We start from the raw sequence: 15,909 nt of genomic DNA, 5'->3' as shown, positions 1-15,909 counted from the left end.
CCGAAACAGTAATAGGTCTGAAAATAAAGTAACCGGCTAATATCGCCAAATAGATAATAACTAAGATTAGATAGCATCAGCTTGTTCTGGCTTAATGGTACAAAAAACCTAAAAAGGATTTGAAGGAATTCTGTTGCTCACAAATAGATTATTATATAAAATATTTTGAAGATTGAGGTTAGGTACATGTATTCACGGATCGGTGACCTAGAGATCGATCAAATCGAGAAACATAGAATCTGACCAAAACCCCTTGGCAGAGCTCTATTGCAGTCAAATAGTGTGCAATGTGAAAAAACACCTGATCACGTGGCTAATTATTAGGTAGCATGAAATTAATATTAATGTATAGAATATTAGCTAGCATGTAAAGAGCATAACCAATAAACCAAATAAAAATAATTAAGTGTATTCAGGAAATAGGAGGTACCAGGCGCATGAATACCGAATAAAATTTGCATGCACCAATAGCAAACGGCAACTGTAGGCCAATTCAAAAATATTTCTATATATTTATATAAATGTACTGGATTTTGTGTTAAAACTTTGTATAGTCTATGTTATCGATATGGCTCGAAAGCAAAGAAATTATTAATCGTACAATCTAAGTAATATTTTGGTATTTTTTGTAAGATCTATTTGAACCTAAATGGCGGAGGACTAAGATATTCAAATTTTATGTTGATTTGAAAGTCGGAAATAAGATTTGTAAAATTGAGAAAGGAGAACCAGCACTCGCCAACCAAATGCCACCATAAGAGGACCCCAAATATTTTAGAGCGTAGTACCTTGCTAATGATTTTGTAAAAGTTAAAGTTAAATTAAATTATTAAATTTCTTAAAAGACTTCGTGATGCTATTGTAAAGCAGAAGTCATTTTCATTTTTAAATAAATTTATAACCCCTTGGAAGAGACGATTCCGGCTAACATATTCCCGGACCACATGGAGTTGGATCGACATTGGCGGCTTATAAGAAGATTTTCGACACGTGAGTGATAAATATTGAATTAGTGAGGGGCGCCCTAGTGCTTCGAATTAATCTAATAATCAAAGCTAGCTCGCCGAAAGGGTTTTTATTATAAATTAAGAAATTAATAAGAGTAATACTTGCGCAAGTAAAAATTAGTATTAAAGGTACTTTATTGAAAGAAAAAGATAGATCAATACATTTCAGAAATTTCTATGGAATCAAAGAAGTATAAAATCTAGGCTATTAAAACATATGCATATGATATTTAATTTTTGCAATATAATTTGCAATAGTTTGTTATAGCTCTAATTCACTAGATGAATGGCTCTACCTATTCCGTCAGGTGCCGAATCTTGCACCCTGAGATAAAAATATATATTCGATATAAAGAAATCTACTAAGTACTAGAGATTTTAATATATATATATTTGGATTATTAGTGGCTAATTTATCAAGCTGATCTTAAAGCACATATTTTTAATTGAATTGTCCAAGTCGACAAGTATTAGCAAGCGCATATCGCAGCTACATGCAAAAGAATGCATATGATTTTAAGATAAAGGCACATGGTAATGATTCGTGCCATAAATCTAGAATATAAAATTAGCCTGTGATATTTTACTGATTTCAATTATTGTTCTATTTTATATTATATTTTTTTTTATCGCTCTTTATATATTTTTTGCCTCGATCTATTTTTTGCATTATTTGTTTAATATATGTATGAAACGTTTATGGTGTGCAATTTATTTTTTATTCCTCAACACTATAGTATAAGTATCATATTTATATATATTTATTTTTTATTGAATTACAAGAGTTATAGGAGAAGCCCATATCTAGGCCTATCAAGATTTTGAGACTGAATCCTATTAAAAAACCACGACCTAATTATATAATTATATCAAATCTCATGCTTTACCGACTGATGCCAAGCAGGAGGCTAATCGTTATTTAAATATAAAGAATAACGTCAGAACTCATTCTATTACTACTCAATTATTGATTAATCAGGGTCTACACACTTTGCTTTAGTGATTAGATAGTGTGCAGCTTTCTTACATGAAGTTGCTCAATATTTGCCAATGGAAACTCCTGTGTAAGTCATACTCCTGAATGGGATGTTTGCCTCATGTAAATCATGCTCAGAGCAAAATGAATCAAGGATAATTTGATAGCAGTCAAATTGGGGATCCTATTTGAATTGAAAAAACTACTTCCCTGTCAAATAACAATTTTGGTTCACCATCTAGGAACTGACATTTCGAATCAATGTGGTCAGGTGGAAAGGTGGTCAAATGATAAAGAATTTCAAAACATAATTAATCGCAAAAACCAAACATCGATATCTCAAACAGTTTCGAAGGTATGCACATTCAAATATACTAGTAAATTATATGAAAATGGAATAAGTTGGCAAAAGAATAAAATCTGACACATCAAAACTTTCTGTTTTAATTGTTCAATATGTGATTAGATGTCAGTATAATTGCCAACTGACACTTGTAAAAGTACAATTTGGTTATTTAGATTTTCAATGTACTTATTTATTCCATTCATGTATTATCAATTCTGTATATCATCTTTGTAGTGAAATTCTGTATCAAAATCATGTATCATATTAAGACCAGCTTCCAATCTAGAAGAATGAAATTGAATTTGAGAAGGCATACCAGAATTTTGAGGTGACAGAAAAGTAGTTTTCTTATTTGAATAGGTTGGTTCCCACAAAGAAACCCACTGTCAAATTATTCTCGAGTAATATGGAGCTGGTTCAACAATATTCATTAACCCTGAATATTCGATCTCCATAATCCACCAGTTCTATTATTGATTATTTCAGATGAGCAGGATGCTGAAGAGAATTCAGTAAAGACCGAACCAGAGATGTGGCATTCAAACTGCAGCACATCTGGCCGAGACTGTGCAACAGAAGTGGGTGGACTGAATGAGCATTCAATCTCTCCATCTCCAGTGGAACAGTGCACTGAGTCATCTGTGACTGGCAAAAATACCAAGCTCTACAGCTGTGCTCACTGTAGCTATAAAACACCAAGGTTTGGTGATTTGAAGAGACACATTAGGAAACACACTGAGAAAAAACCATTCAGCTGCGAATTTTGTGATTTCAGAACAGCTCATTCGTGTAATTTGAAAACTCATATCAGAACACATACAGGAGAAACTCCCTTCAGCTGCAATTTTTGTGACTATAAATGTGCCCTGTTAGGTAATTTGAAAAAACATATCAGAACACATAAAGGAGAAACTCCCTTCAGCTGCAAATTTTGTTAATATAAATGTGCCCAGCTAGGTGTTTTGAAAGCACATATCAGAACACATACAGGAGAAACTCCTTTTAGCTGCAAATTTTGTGATTTCAAAACTGCTCGTTTAAGTACTTTGAAAACTCATATCAGAACACATACAGGAGAAACTCCCTTCAGCTGCAAATTTTGTGAATATAAATGTGCCCAGTTAGGTACTTTGAAAACTCATATCAGAACACATACAGGAGAGACTCCCTTCAGCTGCAAATTTTGTGACTATAAATGTGCCCAGTTAGGTAATTTGAAAAAACATATCAGAACACATACAGGAGAAACTCCCTTCAGCTGCAAATTTTGTGAATATAAATGTGCCCAGTTAGGTACTTTGAAAGCACATATCAGAACACATACAGGAGAAAAACCTTTCAGCTGCGAATTTTGTGATTTCAAAACTGCTCGTTCAAGTACTTTGAAAACTCATATCAGAACACATACAGGAGAAACTCCTTTCAACTGCAAATTTTGAGACTATAAATGTGCCCAGTTAGGTTCGTTGAAAGCACATATCAGAACACGTAGAGGAGAAATACCTTTCAGCTGCGAATTCTGTGATGTCAAAACTGCTCGTTCAAGTACTTTGAAAACTCAAATCAGAATACATAGGCTACAGGAGAAACTCCTTTCAACTGCAAATTTTGAGATTATAAATGTGCCCAGTTAGGTAATTTGATAAACATATCAGAACACATACAGGAGAAACAACTTCTAGCTAAGCATTCTGTGAACACATGTACGCATTCTCATTGCTTTCTTGTTCCATTTCATCTTCATTTACTATTCATCATATTCATTTCCCATAATCTGCTTATTCTATTTTTGTGAATGTTACATCTAATTCCATTGTAAAAAAACATTCGCTGAAAATGTATCACAATAGACTGCAGAGTTCTATATTCAGCCCCTTATTAATGGTGGTTTCTATCCTTGTCTATCATTAGACAAAGCAGATAGTAGGGGTAAAGTGAGAGTTCTGGAGAAAAGCTGAAGAAAAGCTGCCCCAAACCTGGCTCAAATCTGATTCTTGGTTCTAACCTTGCCCAACCCAATGTAATCTGATCTAACCTAACCTAGCCATACCCCTAATCTCACAATAAACCTCAAATGAAGATTTCCCACTTTTTTGGAAAAAAACTAGATCCAGCTTTTTTTTATTTCTTGAATAACTAAGAAACCGTTAATTTTACAAAAAAATTACAAGAGTAACTTTTTCCAGTAAATCTAATAACGAATCCATTGACACCCCATTTGTCAAGATTGAACAAAAATGAGGATCTCATAGGAAAACTAGATCCAGCTTTTTTCAATTTCTTGAATAACTAAGAAACCGTTAATTTTACAAAAAATCTACAAGAATAACTTTTTCCAGTAAATCTAATTACAAATCCATTGACATCCCATTTGTCAAGATTGAACAAAAAATAAGGATCTCATGGGAAAACTAGATCCAGCTTTTTTCAATTTCTTTAATAACTAAGAAACCATCAATTTTACAAAAAATTTACAAGAATAACTTTTTCCTGTAAATCCATTTGTCAAGATTGAACAGAAAATATGGAAAAAGTAGATCCAATTTCTTGAATAACTAAGAATAATTTTTTCAGTAAATCCATTATTTGTCAAGGGATCCTAACTCTGAAACTGAGCAACAAGCATTTTTATGTTGAGACCCTTTCTTAAACCTCAGCACTAAACCCCCCCCCCCCTGTGGAGGGGGGGGGGCTTGACCCTCTGTCTTTAACCAACTAAGTTTGAACTACTTGAAAACTCACCTCAGGTTGTATTAAACATTTATTATAAAAATAGATCATGAGTGTTGATAAATTTGGTCGATATTTGTATGATAAAGATAATAATAGCGATATTAATGTTGATATCAAAAATTTGATTCAGAATTTTTTCCATTTTTTACAATGTATACCATTAGCTGCAACTTTCATACCAAACATCAATCTCAATAATGAAAAAGAATGGAAGTATATGACTGATCCAAACTTAATCCAACAATTCTCACTTTCTTCTGGAATCTCTTTTAAAGAATGGTATGAAAAAAATGTAATAAATATAGGTGAAAAATCTTAGGTTTAGGTGAGTACACCCAGAAAGAAATTGTAGATGTAGGTGAGTACACCCAGAAAAAATGTAGGTTTGGTTACCCAGTCCAAGAATATTATTCAACTTTAATGAAAAATCTAAGCTCATATAGATAACACTATATCATCACAGTCAGTATTTTGCTTTGAAAGAAGCTAATAAATCAAATAATAATACTGTCTTTAACCAACTAAGTTTGAACTACTTGAAAACTCACCTCAGGTTGTATTGAGAAGAGAAAATATATATAATAAAAATGTATAAGAAAGAAGTCAAGTCGGATATATTACTTGTTGATCAGAGTGTACATCTTGATGAGAGTATTATCAAATATGAGTATATCACTCACACACCATATATTCAACAGACATTTAATTACAATGATGAAATTCGAATTAGTTTAAAACAAGAAGATATTTATACACTTCCAAGTAGAAGTTTTCTCATAATTGAAGGCAAAATCAAAGTGAAAGATAAGAATGATGTTGAAACCAAGGACTTTTCACTTATCAATAATGGAGTTGCATACCTATTTGATGAAATCAGATATGAATGGGAGGGGTTGAAGTTGATCGCACACATAATGTAGGATTGACAACACCATGAAAAACTATCTACGTCAATCAAAACTCAATGAAAAAATTATGGAGAATGCAGGATGGAAGTTGACTGGATGGAAGAGTTTAGATAAATTCTGCTTCTGCATTCCTTTGGATATGTGGTTAGGTGTAATGGAAGACTATAGAAAAGTTCTATTAAATGTTCGTCAGGAAATTGTTCTATTAAGATCATCATCAGACTTAAATTGTATTGAATCAGAGACAGCAAAATCAGTGAAAATTGATATTACAAAACTACAATGGAAAGTACCCTACATACATGCTTCTGACACTGTTCGTCTTGATCTGCTGAGTTTAACACATAGTGATATACCAATTACCATTCCATTCAGATCATGGGAATTGCATGAATTTCCACAATTACCTGAAACTACTAATCTTCAATGGACAGTTAAGACAACTTCAAACATATTGAAACCTAGATTCATTATTCTTGGATTTCAAAAGAATAGGAAAAATGTTATAACTGCTAACAGGTCACATTTCGATTTCTGTAATCTGAAAAATGTTAATCTCTATTTAAATGCTCAATCATTCCCCTATGAAAATATTGTTGGTAATAAACATTTATTGTATCACATGTTCTCTGAATTCCAAAATGAATACTATCCTTATAACAGCAGTACATCGATTGAGTATAAAACATTTGATGAATATGCACCATTGGTTGTTATAGACTGTAGTAAGCAAAATGAACTATTGAAATCTGATGCAATAGACATAAAGTTGACATTGGAAACAACAAATAATTTCTCAGAAAAAACCAGTGCCTACTGTTTAATCCTCTATGATAATGAGTTTGAATATACACCACTGAGTGGAACAGTAAAAAGAGTATTATAAATATTCTATAAAATAACAAAGAACTAGACAATATTCAAATCAAAAGTATTATCTACAAATGTATCAATATTTTACCTTCAGTATCATCCCATTAATTTGTAGAATTGTTCTTGTCTTCCCATAGAATTTTCTTCAAATTTAATTTTAAAGCATTTTATATTATTATTTGATTTATTAGCTTCTTTCAAAGCAAAATACTGACTGTGATGATATAGTGTTATCTATATGAGCTTAGATTTTTCATTAAAGTTGAATAATATTCTTGGACTGGGTAACCAAACCTACATTTTTTCTGGGTGTACTCACCTACATCTACAATTTCTTTCTGGGTGTACTCACCTAAACCTAAGATTTTTCACCTATATTTATTACATTTTTTTCATACCATTCTTTAAAAGAGATTCCAGAAGAAAGTGAGAATTGTTGGATTAAGTTTGGATCAGTCATATACTTCCATTCTTTTTCATTATTGAGATTGATGTTTGGTATGAAAGTTGCAGCTAATGGTATACATTGTAAAAAATGGAAAAAATTCTGAATCAAATTTTTGATATCAACATTAATATCGCTATTATTATCTTTATCATACAAATATCGACCAAATTTATCAACACTCATGATCTATTTTTATAATAAATGTTTAATACAACCTGAGGTGAGTTTTCAAGTAGTTCAAACTTAGTTGGTTAAAGACAGAGGGTCAAGCCCCCCCCCCTCCACAGGGGGGGGGGGTTTAGTGCTGAGGTTTAAGAAGGGTCTCAACATAAAAATGCTTGTTGCTCAGTTTCAGAGTTAGGATCCCTTGACAAATATGGATTTACTGAAAAAATTATTCTTAGTTATTCAAGAAATTGGATCTACTTTTTCCATATTTTCTGTTCAATCTTGACAAATGGATTTACAGGAAAAAGTTATTCTTGTAAATTTTTTGTAAAATTGATGGTTTCTTAGTTATTAAAGAAATTGAAAAAAGCTGGATCTAGTTTTCCCATGAGATCCTTATTTTTTGTTCAATCTTGACAAATGGGATGTCAATGGATTTGTAATTAGATTTACTGGAAAAAGTTATTCTTGTAGATTTTTTGTAAAATTAACGGTTTCTTAGTTATTCAAGAAATTGAAAAAAGCTGGATCTAGTTTTCCTATGAGATCCTCATTTTTGTTCAATCTTGACAAATGGGGTGTCAATGGATTCGTTATTAGATTTACTGGAAAAAGTTACTCTTGTAATTTTTTTGTAAAATTAACGGTTTCTTAGTTATTCAAGAAATAAAAAAAAGCTGGATCTAGTTTTTTTTCCAAAAAAGTGGGAAATCTTCATTTGAGGTTTATTGTGAGATTAGGGGTATGGCTAGGTTAGGTTAGATCAGATTACATTGGGTTGGGCAAGGTTAGAACCAAGAATCAGATTTGAGCCAGGTTTGGGGCAGCTTTTCTTCAGCTTTTCTCCAGAACTCTCACTTTACCCCTACTACTGCAGAAAGCTCCATCCTTCTCTAGACTTTTTCCATTCTCAAATTGTTTGTATACTATGAATGAATATAATGATTACTAGAATATTAATCAGCCTACTAATCATCTTCCTTGACTGGAATGAACTATAGACATCAGCTAATATTTTATGATCATATTAGGTATTAGATTACGTAATAGTATTAGACGGTAACATGAAAAAAAATGAAAATATGATTTCCTACAACTTATTGCATATGACAGAAATATTACCGTCTAATACCGGCCTTCCACCTTAGTTTCTTATTTTATCGACTATCATACTTTGCCTTCTTGTTTTGAACTTAGAGATAATGTAGATAAGTACCGTAAGCTGGTATCAAAGAAACGTCTCCATAAACTAGTTTTTTCGAATTCCCTACTCAAAATAGCATGAAAGATAATCCAATTTTCAAAATCATAATTTTGCAGTTACGGTATGGCATTTCAACTTAGTAGACCACTTGTATGGCTAAGCAGTATCACAGAATTACAAAATATTTTAGGAGTTTTCTCTGGCAGTATTAACACTAACTTGGGCTACATTAATTTCACCAAGGCTTCAAGTAAAGCAATTCAAACAATTAATTTTATGAATGTATAACAACTGTAATACATATATTTCAAATGTTCAATGAAAATTCAATGTACTATTTATTAAATATAACTGATTTGCACCTTGTCTTTTATGCAAGTTTCCATTATATCAATAGGGCCATTCAAATTTTCCGCCGCTTTTGCCTCTCTCTGTCATGGCTGCCCATGTGCAATTCGTAACAGGAATAGTGGTCACTCAGCCACTCTATAGTTTACTATAAATTTTAGCTCGTTGTCTGTTATAAAGCTGGAAAAACCGTTACTTGTGCATGTGCATTACGGTGCTGTATGAGACAAAGAAAGGTTTTTTAGGCTTGTTCCTGGTTTATCCTTTGTTGTGTTGTTTATCTAGTGAATACAACGAGCTACAATATAGTAAACCATAGAGCGGCTGTTGGTGTACTTTCAGCGCTCTCAATGTGTTACACGGCGAACTAAGGGTAGCCATGACAGAGGGAGGCAAGAAGAGCCTCTATTGGAATCAACTATAGACATCAGCTTATATTAAATCAAAAAAATAACAAACTAAGGCCGGTATTATAGTGAGGTCCACGTTATAATGACAGTATTTGATCAACTTTGGTTTTGCTATCCTTGTATATCATTTGACAAAGCCGGTGGTACTATCTTTTTCTAGGTCCACAACGATGCCAATTATGTTTTTGACAGTGTGGAAATATAATTAATTAATGCAGATATTTGATATTTTTTAAAGCTTCCCATGACCTCCTTTTAAAGGGGTATTAAGGATTTGTCAATTTGAATTCTAATGTCAATATAGTTCGTAAAAGAGTTACTCAATTGCAGGAGAAATACTCATTAAACTCATTTACGGAATAAAAACAAAATTTAAGTAGCTCTTTCTTCAACTCATTTCTAAATTTTCCAAATTCCAGATTTTTAAGATGGTCAGGCAATGCATAAAAAGGTTGATACCTAAACTCTTAGCACCTCTAGCAAAAAGGGTTGTTCATGATGTTCATCTCTAAGATGATGACGTCTCCTTGTTTCATAGAAATGAACCATAGATCCTCTATTCAAATCGTTCTCATTTTTCTTTATCAAGCAAATACATTCAAGAATGAAAAGGCTGGGGAGAGGAAGGATTTCAAGCTCTTTGAAGTAAGATTGGCAGCTTGTTCTCACTGTCTCACCTACCATAACTCTAATGGCCCATTTTTGGACTCGGAATATTTGAATTGATTCTGTTGAGTTTCCCCAAAACGTGACTCCGTATGACAGAAGGGAATGAAACAGTGCATAGTAGACGCTTTTCAAATTCTTAATATTTAACAAAGGTTTTACGCTCCGAATCACAAAAACAGCAGAGTTTAGTTTCTTTTGCAGATGGTCTATGTGAGGCCTCCAGGACAGTCCGTCATCGATAACTACACCCAACACCTTGATATTTTCAACACATTCAATTTCTTGGTTTTTTATTCTTAAAGGTGCTCTCTCAGCTGACCTGAAGCTAATTTCTTTTGTTTTTCTATAGTTTAAAGATAACATGTTTGCTCTAAGCCAAGTGTCTAGTTTTTCAAGAGCAAGCTCACAATCGGTCTTCATGTTCTGTTGGTTTTTGCTTTTCACCATGACACTTATATCATTGGCGTACATTATACATTCGAAAGGAGCGAGATGAGCGGGCAAGTCATTGATGTAGAGAGGATAAACAGGACCGGGCCCAACACAGACCCTTGAGGAACGCCGGATCCTGTTTTTAGCCATTGAGAATAATAAACTTGATGGAGACCCTCCAGCTCGACTCTCTGAAATCTATCTTGGAAATAAGAATGAAACCAGCTCAGCACGGACCCACTTAATCTATAATATTGCAACTTATTCAACAATATCTCTATGTTAACTAGGTCGAACACCTTTGATAAATCGGCGATAAGACCGCATGCTTTATAACCCTCATCTACAGCCGAAAGCACCCCATCTATGTAGTGGAAAAGTGCGTCGGATGTTGAGAGTCCTGGCCTGAAACCGAAATGTTGTTGTGTTAAAAAACCTGTTTCTTGTAAGTGGGTCCTCAGTCTGTCTAAAACGGCATATTCTAAAAGTTTTGAAAATACGGGTGGATTACTAATAGGTCTGAAATTTGCGGGATCTTTTCGGTCACCCTTTTTGTATAGAGGAATCACCTTACCTAATTTAAGTTTTGACGGTATAATTCCTCTGATCAGAGATTCATTGAAAATATAAGTTAAAGGATTGAGAATTGTTAAGGCTGTTTGTTTCACCAAACTGTTAGAGATTCCAAATGTGTCGCATGATTTTTTGTTTGATAGAGATCTTATTAACTTAAAAACTTCTTTACGGTCAATCAATTTAAATTTATTCAATTCTACTGGTTCAGAGTCACTACGGTTTGGAGCTGAATCTTTTAAAAATCTTTCATAGTTGTTAATATTTGTAGTGTCTATTATATTTTGAGATATTTCGACTGGAGTATTTACATAGTAGCTGTTTAATAAATTAGCCGCATTTTCCCCTGTTCTTATGAATCCGTTTCTATCGGAGACACTAATTTCTGTTTGATGCTCTGAGAGTTTAGCTGATTCCGACTTGACCAATCTCCAGACAGCTTTTGTTTTATTGATTGACGTATTTATATAGTTGTTTGCAGCAATTTTCTTGGCTCCTACTATTACCTTTCTATAAATACTTTTATAAATTTTTACATAAGTCTCAAGACTAAAATAGGCCAATCCTGTTTGCGTCAATATGGAAAACATCATATTACGGTTAGAATAGCTTTTCACTAACAAGTTCAAAGTTTTCAATCTATTTCCAGATACTCTTATACCTTTAGTTATCCAATTCAACTTGTTATCTTTTATACTCTTCGATGTTAGTCTTGGAATTGAGCTATCAAAGTGTTTGAGATAAATTGCAATAAAATTGTTGAACATTTCCTCCACGTTTCTACTGTCATACACAGGCTTCCAAGTTTCTTTTTGCAGGCTCTTATTTAAAAATACAACGTTTTATCATTAACTAGACGAAAAGTTTTTTTGTTTGCTTTTGAGGAAAATTCAACTTGATTTTTTTCTACTTTTTGTTTTTCCGTCAAAATAGACGCTGCACCGGCCTCATGGTCAGTGAAAGTACAGGGAATGGTACGCACGTGACATAAAAGCGGAGGATGACTAGTTATCAAATAATCAATTTCTGTTGCTGATCTCTGGGTAATTCGTGTTGGTCCTTCACTTATCTTCGACAATTTAAACGTTTCAAGTAAATTTCTAAGTAACGTTTTGTTGTTACTTTCTGATAAGTAATCAACGTTGAAATCCCCACATAAGAACAGCATTTTTTGCTTATCTTTAGTTGCTTTTGCAAGGGCGGACCGAAGGCGTTCAATGAATATGCTGAAATCAGAATTTGGTGTGAGATAAATACATAAAATTATAACTTTCTTTGTCATATTCCTTAATTTTATTTCAACCGCAGATAATTCGAATGAATTTTCAAAACCAAGATTAGTTAAATCCTCTCTATTGCTGCAGCTGGTGACAGATCTTCCTCGTACAAAAATACATGAGCCACCGCGCGCTCTAATGCTCCTGCTATAGTGAGATTTGAGAAAATATTTGGGTAGAGAAAATGCAGTCAGCTCCTCATCTTTTAACCAATGCTCTGTAAAGCAGAGAACATCGAAATTTGCTTTATCGTCGGTCAATAACAACTCTAAGTCTAGTTTTGAATTTGGAAGGCCCTGACAGTTTACATGAAATATGTTGCAGCCTATGAAAAAGACTCTCTATTTAATTCTTCAATAGTTGAAATATGGATTGGTCTCTTTTCAGCGGTGCTAGTGGGGGCGACCGAAGTCCCGATTATATGATCCTTGAAAAGCCATATGAGTTTTTTTTTTCCTTTGTGTACATTCAGGTGTAGACTGTGTCTGGTATAATCTGTTATTTCAAAATAGCTCAGATCCAGAAATTCAATGTTTCCACTACCATTCATTTGTCCTTGTATCCATGAATTAAGTTTACAGACATTTACATTCATCAGTGGTCTATCGTATCTGAATGGTATAGTTGAAATTGTCACATTAGTATGACTAGCTGTGTTCAATATTTTTTGAAAGTCGAAGTTTTTAGGTTGCTCCATTCCATCAGTCACATCATTACCACCTGCTAGAATTATGACCTTATCTTTCTTACCAAAATCTCTAGTTAAATCCTTGATATCATGAGTTACCCCGTTGAAAGAGGCGCCCGGTTTTGAAAAAACGGTCACTTCAAATCCCTTATCTCTAACTTCGTTGTTTAAATCCCAGCCAATATTTTTTCCGTGACTGTCTGACAGTATCAATACCCTCCGTTTTCTGTTTTTCTTTCTCCCTTTTCTGAATGTTGAATTATTATATTTTACTGTATCAGACATGTTTGGATTGATGTGATCTTTTGCAATTTCGTTTAGGATATCGAAGGAGTTTTTTCTTTCAAATGTTTCTATGTTTGCTGTAATAAGAGTTTCTATCTCACCGGGAGAGTAGAAGTTTCTAAGATCGTATGCTTCCAACTCTAGTGTTTTACATTTACTCCTCAGAATAGTATTATCTGATTCCAATACCTCAATTGTGATTTTTAATTCTGATATATTTGCAGAAAGAGCTACGTTTTGTTGTTCTAATTCAATATTATTTTTCGTCTCATTTTCGAGCTCATTCACCCGCAACTGTAGTAGATTTATTTGGGATTCACTTTCTTTCTTTGAAGAATCCAACTCAATTTGAAGGTTCATTAAGTGGGATATTAAATCGTCTCTTTGTTTTAGAAGATCTGGAGAATCCTCAGTCGTTTTTCTAAGATTATTCGTATGCGATGATTTACCTGATGCGTTTTTCAATTCGATTTTCGGAGAGGAGGGGGTATTCTGCAATAATCTAGATGAATCCATCAATACTTGCGCGTCTTGTGCAGATATGAAGGGCGACTTGATGGGTGTAACTTCGTCTAATAATTCAGCTGAATGTTCAGTTTCGTCCTGAGCCTTCAAGGGGGTTCTAATTGAAGGTGATTGAATAAATGGTGGTGAAGAGCTCCCTGAGGAGCTGGGCGATATTTTTGGGGATGAAGTGATGATAGAGGAGTGATTATGAGTACCTAACACCCCGCCGTACACCTTGGCTTCCTCAGAGTCCGTTCTTATGGACGCCGAACAAGAGCTTTTCAAGCAACGCCAAACTACGCGGCCGTCATTACGTCTGCCATCTCGTCGATATTTAAAACCGTTGAGCTCAATATCAGGTTTTTTTTGTTGGGTTATGAATTTTTTATGGCACTCATTTTTAGGAATATATAATTATATAGAAACTATAAAAAGAAAAATTAAGATTAACTTCTACTACTGAATTACTGATGAGCTAATAATTATAACTAATTAGTTATTATTATCGGCTAAATTCTACTGATGGATAATTATAATCTACATTATTACTCTACTCATTAATTATTATTAATCTAACGAAAACGTACAGTAAAATGAGTTGATGTATGAAAATTAAGTAGTGCTATATATTATATGTTTTTCCACTTGAATATTTAAAAATAGTAAGGAAGATGCTTTATTCTATTGATTGGGAAGCAGAAAGAGATAAAATCGTTTACTTTGGATGAAGGAATGTGAGATATCGGTAGGTCTTTACTGAATTTACAAAACAAGAATCTTATCTATCACGATAATTCTACTTGAGCATCAAACAATGATATCACTCCTTGATAATAAACCGCTTGCAATCCAACAATCAATGGATCCGGAGAAAAAAATTATTTCAAGTATAGTATAGTTATAATCAGGCGAAAAAAATTAATCGAACTGGATTATTTATTGTTGGTCGTGCCCTGTCTCGGCCCAGGCCACGAGCAACTTCCACAAGATGCAATGTTTACATGAATTCTACAAAGCAGCTTGCCAATTTAACATCCATTTCGGCCTGTACGGTTCTTGTACAACGTCAAAAAAGCGACAAAACAACATATACAAAGTTCCACTCCAAAACGTGACTGAAATGAAGTCGGGTTTGAAAAGGAATGATATCAATTTTATTACAATAGTCAGTCTGCCAAATGGCCTAGTTATATTGATTCGGATTTACTGGATTTTTAAAAGGGATAGTATGAGTTTCAGTACTTTCTAACACATTTCAAATTTTAAAAGTTGAGATTTAGAATTTAGAGATTTAGAATTTATATTATTCATTTTTATAGTTGGTTTATTATATTACTTCTAATAAAACGAAAATTTAGTAATGTTAGTAAGATAATACTACTGAAGCTACCATTAAAAATTAAAACTAACGATTTAAACTTCTGATTAAATATTCGGTATTGAGATATAAGGAATTAAGTTTGAATAATAAGCTACTGATTTATTATTTGATATAATTAAGATGATAGATTTGAATATACAGCTCTGTTAAACATAAAATTACGTATTTGATCAAGTAAGAGGTTAGTTTTTAGACTACAATCCAGCAAGAATATTCAATCCATTAAACTACAGTATAATCTTATCTGAGACTGCTCGAAAACACGACCGCTCTGCTCCAACGCTCTATAGCAACTCCAGAGAATCGGCATTGCTATTCTTCTATTTTTATCCACTGCCATTATAACGTGGACCCCACTATAGACAGTAATATTTCTGTCATATTAAATATGCAGATCATATGAAATAAGTTGTACGAAATCATATTTTTTCATATCATAGAACTATTACCGGCCTAACATCAAACAACACCGGCCTAATGTGATCATAATATAATAATATTACCCATATAATAATATGTTAGGCCGGTATTATAGTGTGGTCCATGTTACAATGGCAGTGGATAAAGATAGAAAAATAGCGATGCCGATTCTCTGCATTAATTTATATTTCTACACTCAAAAGCATAATTGTCATCGTTGTGGACCTAGAAAAGGATAGTACCACCGGCTTTGTCA

At 33.3% G+C, this 15,909-nt stretch overlaps 3 protein-coding genes across 6 annotated transcripts in view; 1 reads left to right on the top strand and 2 right to left on the bottom strand.

Moving 5' to 3' along the window:
- LOC111057883 (gastrula zinc finger protein XlCGF57.1-like) overlaps nt 1–15,909 on the bottom strand; it is a 178,240-nt gene that overhangs the window by 145,594 nt on the left and 16,737 nt on the right. The gene's annotated exons all lie outside the window — the stretch shown is intronic.
- Nucleotides 1–15,909, top strand: part of LOC111045590 (gastrula zinc finger protein XlCGF57.1-like) — a 126,704-nt gene that overhangs the window by 94,961 nt on the left and 15,834 nt on the right. The window contains exons 10-11 of one of the 4 annotated variants that reach the window (XR_005572886.1): nt 2,816–3,790; nt 3,964–4,143. The exons of 1 other annotated variant lie outside the window; for it this stretch is intronic. Coding sequence is in view for 2 of the 3 variants with exons in the window: in XM_039440826.1 (XP_039296760.1) it covers nt 2,816–3,267 (452 nt within the window). In the remaining variant the exon portion in view is untranslated. Of the gene's footprint in view, nt 1–2,815; nt 3,893–3,912; nt 4,144–15,909 lie in introns of those variants that run through there. 2 more of the 4 variants (XM_039440824.1, XM_039440826.1) reach the window with 2 other exon arrangements.
- The window catches only part of LOC120354281 (transcriptional repressor CTCF-like), a 170,828-nt gene that overhangs the window by 154,131 nt on the left and 788 nt on the right, over nt 1–15,909 (bottom strand). Inside the window, exon 2 of the mRNA XM_039441185.1 lies at nt 15,822–15,825. The gene's annotated coding sequence lies outside the window, so the exon portion shown is untranslated. The remainder of the gene's footprint in view (nt 1–15,821; nt 15,826–15,909) is intronic.

Source organism: Nilaparvata lugens, chromosome 14, assembly GCF_014356525.2.
Source record: "Nilaparvata lugens isolate BPH chromosome 14, ASM1435652v1, whole genome shotgun sequence".
NCBI classification, from domain to species: Eukaryota; Metazoa; Arthropoda; class Insecta; order Hemiptera; family Delphacidae; genus Nilaparvata; species Nilaparvata lugens.
Note: the sequence above shows the minus strand (reverse complement) of the source record. Positions and strands in the feature narration are given on the sequence as shown.